The sequence below is a fragment of the Oreochromis aureus genome, linkage group 3 (genome assembly GCF_013358895.1).
Source record: "Oreochromis aureus strain Israel breed Guangdong linkage group 3, ZZ_aureus, whole genome shotgun sequence".
Taxonomy (NCBI): domain Eukaryota; kingdom Metazoa; phylum Chordata; class Actinopteri; order Cichliformes; family Cichlidae; genus Oreochromis; species Oreochromis aureus.
The window spans coordinates 120,065,882-120,075,638 of record NC_052944.1 but is presented as its reverse complement, the minus strand read 5'-3'; the positions used below and the strand labels follow the sequence as shown (position 1 = coordinate 120,075,638).

Genomic DNA, 9,757 nt, shown 5'->3' with positions numbered 1-9,757 from the left:
TCCGCCCCCTCCTCCACCTGACACTCTGAGAGAACAGCAAACACAGCATGAGGTGTACAGACAGCAGCAGGTTTCAGAGGTGTAGAGAAAGCTGAAGCCGATCAGAGCAGAGGACGGAGGCCATGTCCACACTGATACGTTTTCCTTCTAAAAGCTTCTTTTTCTCTCCGTTTTGGCCTCCACACTGAGACGGCGTTTTTGGTCAAGGAAAACTGAGTGTGCTGCCCCTTTAAGGCAGGCATGATAATTTGGGTGTGTTTTTTGTACCAGCAGACTTGCGGTAGTACCTCACCAGTGAAAAACAGTCCTTTATCCAAACTGTTGTCTGTTCCACTTTTTGTTCACTTTTTCTTGCTGAGCCTGAGAGAGCACATGCCTGTAAGTAGTTGCTATCTGTTGTGTAAGCTTTCCCGCGATAGTTTTGTGTAGCAGTTTAGAGTTTTGTGTGAGAAACTTTCTTTTGTGAGGAAAAACGGCCGCGATGCTAACACGTTAGCCCGTCTATGGGATTTCCCATGTAATGTTAGCATTAAGCTAATCGCTAAATCCGTGGGCCTAATAACCAGTGAAAGGGTTTGGATAAGCTTGTGTTTATGTGTTATATACATTGTAGTGCATGGCTTAATGTTTGATGTTGTAAAGAAAATGCAATTACAACAGAAATGTAATATTTTATTTTTGTTTCTGTACCAGTTTTACAGTGCTTCAACAGTAAACAGCTAAAACGTATCCGCTGACTCCTGGATGTTTATTGTGGACCTGTTAGCTATCTGCCAAGCTAGAAACCAGCTTCACACCCTAGTGAGGGCAGAATACTGAGCTTTTTGAAAACGCAGTTTTCATGTTGCAATCTGGACTGCAAAAACATTTTAGTCATATGATGCAGTCATGTGACCAATTAAACTCAGTGGGTGGACGGCATTATACAGCAGCTCTTTTGTTTGCTCTCAGTTTTGACAGATTAAAGATTAATATCAGTTTATACCTGCTGCAGAGCTCCAGATAAAACTTTTCCTCCACATTTGGCAGCGAAGCTTCAAAGAGCCGGAAAGTAAATAAACGGCACATGGAAATGACTTTCTGTGTGAGGCTTCAGTGTTAGTGGAGCCGCTAAAAGTGGTGGATCTAAATCTGCACCTCAAAGTGCGTTCGCATACAGGAAACCACGCCGGCCAGAAGAACAAGGGGGCGGGGCTCCTGTCGCAGACCTGTCTCCTCCTGACAGCGCGTCACAGTCCCGCCCCACTCCACACCTGAACACAGCCTCCGTCGTAGCACCGCCAGATGCAGGCAGAGGGACACCCCTGCCCTGCTGTGGATTGCATCGCCTCCCACTATGCTGGCTTGCTGCGCGTTCTTTTTCCTCCTGCTCGCCTTTCGTGCGTCGCCTTCCCATCTCTGCGCTCACCATCCCCTTTAACAGGTCAGTCTGGCGGCTGATAGGCCGCCTCGGGGAACGACCCCACCTCCACAGGTGCTACTATTGTGCGCTTAGTCCACAGTGGATTAAAAGAATATTGTGCAACAACACTAAAACACACAATATCAGGATAAAACCTGATATTTAAATAAACAAACACATAAATATGACAATAAAATCATGCAAGTAAAACCAACACTATGCACCAATGCACAGTCTGATCAAACTGTGTGACATCAGCATGTTTCAGACAGCTGTGACATTAAAGATCTAATCAAACTAATAATGAATCACTTTGTTTGTGCAGCAGGAAATGTTCAGGAGCTCGTGTCTTCCTTCCAGCTGCTCTGATGGATCAATAAACCTGTGATCATGTTGTAAAGTGAAGGCTGTTTGTTTCTGCACTGTGTGAACTTGACACACACACTGAGTCAGTTTCTGGAGTGGAGCATCCAGCACACAGTCTGACTGCAGCTCTGCTGGACCTGAGCGATCCCTCTGATCTTCTTCTTTCTAATCCTGTCCATCCTGCTCACCTCCAACCAAACTCTCAGCATCTTCAGCTCTGCCACCTGCAGCTCCTCCTGTCTGTGTGCCACCGTCTCCATCACAGCAGGTCTCACTGCCATCTCCTCCTCTTCACTCTTACTGCTCTCCTCCTGTCATAAATCAGCCCTGACCTCCTCCTCATCTCTCCTTGTTTGTACTTTCTCTTCTCTCCAGACTCTCCTCCTCACTCTCACTACAGATCATAACTTTGTCTGCAAACATCAGAGTGTTCATCAGCACTGCAAACGATAAAGGGCTCAGAGCCACCTCTTTGTGAGCCCACTGCCTGAGCCTGTGAGTATTTAGAAAGTAGAAGGACAGAAACTCCAGGTGTGGACGAGGCTCGTTGCATCAAAAACAGCTGCTGCTGTGATTCCTGCTGAAGGGGCTTCAAATAAGTGTCTGAATACTTCAGGAAATATGATGTTAAAGAAACAATCGTAAAGTTGTGTTTCCAGTTTGTCATTATTAGAAACATTATCAGCCACAGGCTGAATGGATTCAATGGAGTAAACTGGTCCCACCATGACCTCTGACCTCTGACCTGCATCTACAGCACTGAGCCCTGACAGTGAGCAGCACTTGTTTCTTCAGCAGGATGTTTCCCTCCCTGCTGCAGACGGTGCAGGTGGAGGTGTTTGTGTCTCCATCTGTGGGTATTTCAGGGTCAGACTGAGGTCTCCAGGTTACAGCAGCTTTCTCTTCATCTTCGTTGGGTCTCTGTAAAACTTGTGTGTCTCAGTTTGTTCCTGATGTGTTCCTGACTCGTTCTTTGGTAACTAGTCTGCAGCGTCCTGTAAAGTGCTGCAGACATGTTGGATGAAGAAGAACAGACAGACTGAGCCTCCACAGTCGGCCATGTCTCACAGGCTTCCTTTCTTTGGGCCTCAGCATCAGCAACGTGTCTCATGGAGGATGTAGCTTTGAGTGACCACAACTGCGTCTTTGTTGACCTTCACTTGAGGACGTGCCATTGGATAAATGAGTCTATTTGAAACTTCAGAAACAAAACTCAGATCAGAAAATGGGAGAAATTCAAAGTTTGTTTGACACAATCAGCTGTTGCGTCTCGAGCTGCCTCACCTATAAATGTGGCTCTAAAGCAGACAGCAACAAAAGTCTGATTTTCTGTAGATCACAGAAATCAATGACAAACCCCCCCAGAGCGTTCTTGTTGTGGCAGCTCACTGCTGCTCTACTTTTACACCTGTGACATTTGATGAGAATCAGCCGTCTGCAGCTCCCTCAGAGATTCTCCCCACAAAGCTTTTTGCCTTGTAAACCTTTTTAACGCTTTTCTTCAGACTGGAGTGTTCCAGCTTTTTCAAACATGCCGTTGTGGAAGCAAAGCTCAGCAAAGCCAGCTTAGATCCAACATTACATCAACATTATAGATCAGTTTCTCTTTCAGGTCAAAGCTTTTTGAGAAGCCGCTTGCTGCCCACCTCACAGCCTGCTTGAAGAAACACCACATCTGTGACCGTTTCCACTCTGGTTTTGGTCAAATGCATCCACTGACACTGCACTACTAACAGTAAGCAGTTATATTGTGATGTCAGCAGATGGTGGAAAATCCACAGTCCTGGTCTTGTTGGAGCTCTCCTGCTCTGAACATCTGAAGCTCTCCACCACATGACTGAGCACAACTCAGGGAGGAACATTTACTGAAGCTGCTGCAACATTTCCTGTCAGCACATGATTGTGTGACAGTCAAGGAGCCACCAGAGGACACCTGCTAACAGGGCTGGTATCCTCACTCATTTCTACAATCCATTCACTTTGAATCGCTGAAGTTTGCCTCAGACAGTCAGAAATATTATCATTCATTTCCATATTTTTATATCTATAAAAGAAAGCTGACACTGTGAGACTTCATCAGAGGTGTGAGCATCACAGCAGAGGCCTTTGTGTCAAAGTCACTGAGGATAAAACAGAAGAACATGAAGCAGATTTTCCTGGCCTGGCTTTTTATAGCAGATGACCTTAAAAATATTCTGCAGTAGAACAAAAACACATGTGAACATGACCTGATGAAGTGAAGCAAAGTTACAGAGGTTTGATTACAGACACAGCTGAGAGTTTTGCAGTTTTGCATCATTTTACAAAGTTTGTTCAGGTTTGAACAGCAGAAATGAGACTAAGTCAAAAACAACAACAAACCCAGTGGCCGACAGCGCTGTCAACAACGGTAGACTGGTGGGTAACAACAAGCCAATAATGCAGAAAACAGAGATTTTTAGATGGAGACTGATTCTGATGCGTCTTTGTGCAGAATCCGTGTTCCTGCTCTCAGTTACTGTTTTAGCTGTTTGATGGTTGTTGAAACTGTGGGAGCTTTAACCTGAGATTCAGGCGTTTCAGCTCAAATACATTTATATTTAAACATCGATTCAGGATTTTAATGAATCAATATGACGTTATCCAAGCTAGAATCGATTTCAATCACTAGGAGGGAAAGAGAGAGAAAGAGAGCCAGGGACAACAACGTCACATTAGAAAGGTATAGTAATCATCCACAACTATTTTCAGTTGCAGATGATAAAGGATTCAGAAAGTTTATTCATGCAGGCCCATATGACAGAGAATATGCATCTTCTTTTTGTTTTCATATTTTAATTTATATTTAATTGTGTTGTGGTTTGCAGCGTTTTGTGTTGTTTCACTTTAAATTTATTTAAAAGGAAAAAGCTGAAAATTTAAATAGTTAAAAGTTGAAATGTGAACAGTTGGTTTTTGTATTATATGATTTATTTATTACATTTAATGTGGAGTGAATGAATAAAAGTATATTTACGGTGGCCCCTAGAGACAAAGCACATACAAACTCCAAAACACGTAAAAACTCCAAAACACGTAAAAATTTTACTGATCTAGTAGCTCTGCTTTGGAAGTTCAGTTCATGCTAGAAATGTGTTTTGGAGTTTGTACGTGTTTTGTCTCTAGGGGCCACTATATATATTTATATATAAACATATATAAATAAAACCACTTTTTTTACGTTAGTAATTCCTGTTGTGCATAATTTTATATTATTGTTAATAATAAATTAATTAAAGCAACAAAACAACCTGAAGAGCCGGTTCGGAGCCGAAAGAGCCGGCTCTTTTTAGTGAGCCGAACCGAAAGAGCCGGATCTCTAAAAAGAGCCGGAAATCCCATCACTATTACTCAGGGGAAGGATTATTGTAACATTACAGCAGACAGTGTAACACCGAGAAATTTAAAATGTTAATAACAATAATCAATTAATACATCCATAAACCATTCTAACAGTACTGCAGGGTCTCTGACAGACACAGCTGTTCGAGTTTGTGTTTTTCCCGTCACGGTTACAGGAAGTGACCAAATCAAAGGCCAGGCATCTCTGAAAACATTAGAGCACTTGTGCAAATAGGTGATGTCTTGATAAATCAAGCAGATATTTGAAGTTTACACAGCACCATTCTCGCATGAAAATATCTTAAAAGTTTATTTTGTGACCCAGACAGAGTAATATTTCAAACTCCGCCACTCTGTGTTCCTCCGCCACTGCCTCGTTTGAGTTTTGGACGAAATGGATTCTGGGATATTCCATTTCGTCATTTCGATCTGATTGGAGACCAAAACAGCCAATCAGATTTTTTTGCATCCAAGTCTGTGATTGGCTGGTTTTGTGGCACAAATATAACGGTGTACAGAAAGAGTTGAGTGCGCACGGGCAGAAATGTTGAGAGTGCAAGCGACACATTGTGAGCGAGCGCAAATGCAAAAACTGAGCGAGAGGGGCTGCTATTGTGTGTGTGTGGATAATAGCAAACACTGAAATACATTTTTGCGTGCAGCAATGAATTTTGTTCACTCAAATTTAGCTTTTCTTCGCTCAAAATAAATTTCTCCTCAAAATGCAACACTTGCACCTGCAAATTTTTTTTACGTGCGCTCAGAATAGTGGCACAAAAATAATGCCATAGAAAACCGCTAAGCAATAAACATTTAGTAAAAAACAATAAGAGGAAATTATGAAACATGCAGATCAGCTGAGTCTTTTAAGCTGTTATAAGGCGCATTAAGCAAAAGAGAACAGTCAGATAACTCAAACTTTACTCAACTCATTCTTCTTGCTTCCTCCACTTCTGTAACATTGATTCATTAATGTTGAATTCTCTCGCAGCTGCTCTATTCCCATGTTGTAATAGTCTGAAATATCAGAAGCCATTTTGGGGTCTTTATACAAACACAATACAGTAATATTATGTTAAGGCACAGTACGTATTACTCCACGAGGCTCCTGAGTACGGTAGCCTTAATACTCCAACAGTCCATCAAGCAGTGCAGCTTCATAGCTTACCAAAGTCATACTAAAACATTTTGACAGATGTTTGAGCGCCAAGTACCATATAAAATCGGTTCGTGTAAGCACAACCAGAATTAGACTAAGGAGCTTGGAAAGAAAAGCGTCTGGACTTCTTTAAGTTGCTTGAAGACATTTCACCTCTCATCCGAGAAGCTTCTTCAGTTCTAAGGATCAGTGGTGGAGAGTCCCAGATTTAAACCTAGTGGGAGTTTCCCTCCCAAAGGGGGACAAAAGTTTGTCCCCAAAGGACATTAACATGAGAATGTGACACATGCACATTAAAAGAGATTATTTGTTTTATTTTTTACTATTTATGTATTTTACTTTATTCTACTTTAAGTTCTTACGTACTGGAAAGACATAACTGGGGGATAGGAAAGAGAGGGAAAGAAAAACAGAAGGGAAGAGGGACAGTGAGAAAAGACAAAAAAATCAGCTGTATCACCTGCTGAAAGGAAAAAGAAAAAGGAAAACAAGCAAAAAGAGAAGAACACGACAGGGAGACTACAGCAACAACCTAGATAAGTATAAGTAACAGTAAATAATAAATATTGAATTTTACTGAGCAGCACGCAGGAACAGCGCACAGTATGCTTTGAGGCAGCAGCCAAGGAACATACAGTTTGAGTCTGTAAGCACCCGTGTGTACACCTGTGTGCGTGGGCACACTTCTTTTCAAAAGGTTTCTACATGTACCCAAAAGTTGATTCTGTTCATCTGGACGTAGCGTTTTCAACGGGAGAAATGTTTCATCACATTGATCAGTGGGTTTTGGTCAGTGATTGTTGATCAATGGTCATGGGAATTTGCATAATTATGATTAAGGAACTGACCTCACAGCCCATTGTTCCTTCAGTGGGCTGGTTTCAGTCATTATGCAAATGTACTGTTTATAAGGTTTGGGGAAACCTGCAGTCAGCTGAGACTGAAGAAGTCACTTGGATGAGTGACGAAACGTTTCTCCCACAAAACGCTACGTCCAGATGAACAGATTCAACTTTTGGAAATTTACTTACCTGGATGATTGAGCATACATCCAAGTAACAATCTGCTAGAGAGTGTGGGGAGTGATAGCCCCTCCAGAGGCCACTCAGAGTGTGAAAGCCCAAAAAGGACCACCAGAGGGGCAGCTGCGCCACCCTCCTGGAAAGAGCTGAGGAGATGTGTGTGTGTGTTATGAGAGTGTGAGTAATGTGGATGTCCAGTTTGTGGAATAAAATTGAGGCACAAAAAAATGAAATTGGAATTAAGGCCACCTGTGCCTCAAAAAATATATATATATGATATATCTCTCCCCCATCTGCAGTTTAGATTTAGATTATTATGCAAGCAACTAAGAGTCGCTGTGTGTTGAGTAAGCAGTGAGGATGCAAAATAAGAAAATACACAGTAATTATCAAAACTAGAGTTACAAGTTTCTTTGCAAAATAATAAAGAAAAAACATTAAAAGAAGACAAGAAAATAAAATCAAAAACCAGAATGCTGAAAAAACTAAAAGTCAAAAGACTGAGGATAAATTATAAACACACTTGACACATCAATTTAAGACAAAGCCTAGCAATGCTAGGAACAGGGGCAACATCAACATCAAAAATATATATTAGTCTGAATCTTTGAAATAAATTCAATTTTGTTTAAATTCTTATTTTTTAAACAGAAATCCAGGAAATAAAGGAAACATGGCTTGTACATCTCAGTCCACTGTGGAGTACGTCAGGAGGGCCAAGCCCAAACTGGTGAGAACATTAAAGGGGCTCACTGTGATTGTGGAGCATCTCTACCAGAAAGAAGTTTTCTCAGAGGAAGAAGTCAGTAAAATAAAGACAGCAGGTGACGACTTTGACAAAACCAGAGAAATTGTGAACCGTGTCATAAAAAAGGGGGAAGCAGCCTGCTATGAGTTTCTCAGGATTATTGACATAAGAAAGAGATCTACAGAAAGGCCGCCATCTTTTCTGGAAATTACAGCGTCAGATTCCTCTTCACGAGACAAATTTGACCTGAACTACTGGATCAGCTGCTTTTCCTTCAAGGACGACACCAACATGGATGTAACATATTTACAAGGTATTTTTAAACAAACTGAAGTCCGATTTCTCGTGATCACACTCATTTATAATGCAGTGTTGTTCAGTGACACATGAGTTAAATCCTGAAATTACTTTTTAATTAATTTCTCCTACACCTCTTTTCTTTCAGGCCCTAAACCGTGTCACAGATACCAGCAAAAGTTGAAATTTAAAGCTCAGAAGGTTTCAGAAAGATCATGGATCCAAAGTAAAGCAGTCCTGTTCAACAAGGAGACATCTTTGTCCTACACTTCACTTGTGTTAGACACACAAGGACAGGCTTCAGCATCCAAAATAAAAAAAGTCAAAGATCAAGAAAAGCAGGAAGCTTCGCACAAAAAAACTCAAGGCCTACTTGCTTAGCAATTTAATTTAAATCTTTTGATACATCCCTTTTTCATAGTATAATCTTAACGTGCTTCATCTGAATCACCCTTTCTGTGTACTCACTACCTAATTTATAGCCAAAGTATTCACTCACTGTCTCTGTACTGTTTCACTAGCTTAGCTTAGCTCGTAGCCGACTCGTTAGCACCATGGCTACTTCACCTGTCCCTCCTGCACTTTCCTGCTCATTGTGTCAGATGTTTAGTTACTCCTCGGCCTCCTTTAGCAGTAATGATACCTGTAACAAATGTAGCATATTTGCAGCTCTGGAGGCCAGGATTACTGAATTGGAGACTCGGCTTCGCACCCTTCATTCACCCGTAGCTAGCCAGGCCCCTGTAGCTGGTGCAGCCGAAGATAGCGTAGGCCCCGCTAGCTGTTCCCCGGCAGACCCTGTCAGGAATAGAAATATTGTCCTGCTATTAGTTGCTGCTATTTTTATAATCATCATTAACATTTCAGTGTTAATAGTGATGTTGCTTTCCTAGATGCATTCAGATGTTCAAACATATTGGTATTATATTAGCCTTTATTACAGGTCCAAAGAAGAACCATTTTAAATGGTTGAGTTGAATCTATAATTTAAATGTTATTAATGCTTTTATGATCTCTGTGTAGAGGGCAGAGACAGGAAAATACATTTTGTGCCAAAATGAGACAGGAAGTTATGTCTTTGAAGTTGCAGCTTTTGTAGAAGTGAAACCGAAAGCAGAGTGAGCGTAAGCTGAAAGAGTAGGGTGTTTATTCAGTAGATTACATATATAGTTCCAGTTAGGTTATTATATGTAAAGGGGAGCCTCTGGTCACGTGAAGGTCAGAAGTGTAACGGGTGAGATGTGAGAGCATTTAAGGGCGAGACATATACATACAGACACCAATAGTGAGAGGTCATGACACGTACGCAGTACACAGCATGCATGCGCCCCTGCACGTGCACACACACACAGATATAAACTCTTACCTACTAAATGAGTTTTAGACTGCAAAGTTGTGCCTGT

General features: G+C 41.5%; 1 protein-coding gene across 1 annotated transcript; it reads left to right on the top strand.

The window, feature by feature from the left end:
* Positions 1-294: 294 nt before the first annotated feature.
* On the top strand, positions 295-8,735 carry LOC120435181. The gene is made up of 3 exons (XM_039604231.1): positions 295-378; positions 7,961-8,370; positions 8,503-8,735. Exons 2-3 carry the CDS (start codon positions 7,983-7,985, stop codon positions 8,733-8,735), a joined length of 621 nt encoding a protein of 206 aa, XP_039460165.1. The 5' UTR covers positions 295-378; positions 7,961-7,982.
* The last annotated feature ends 1,022 nt before the right edge of the window (positions 8,736-9,757 follow it).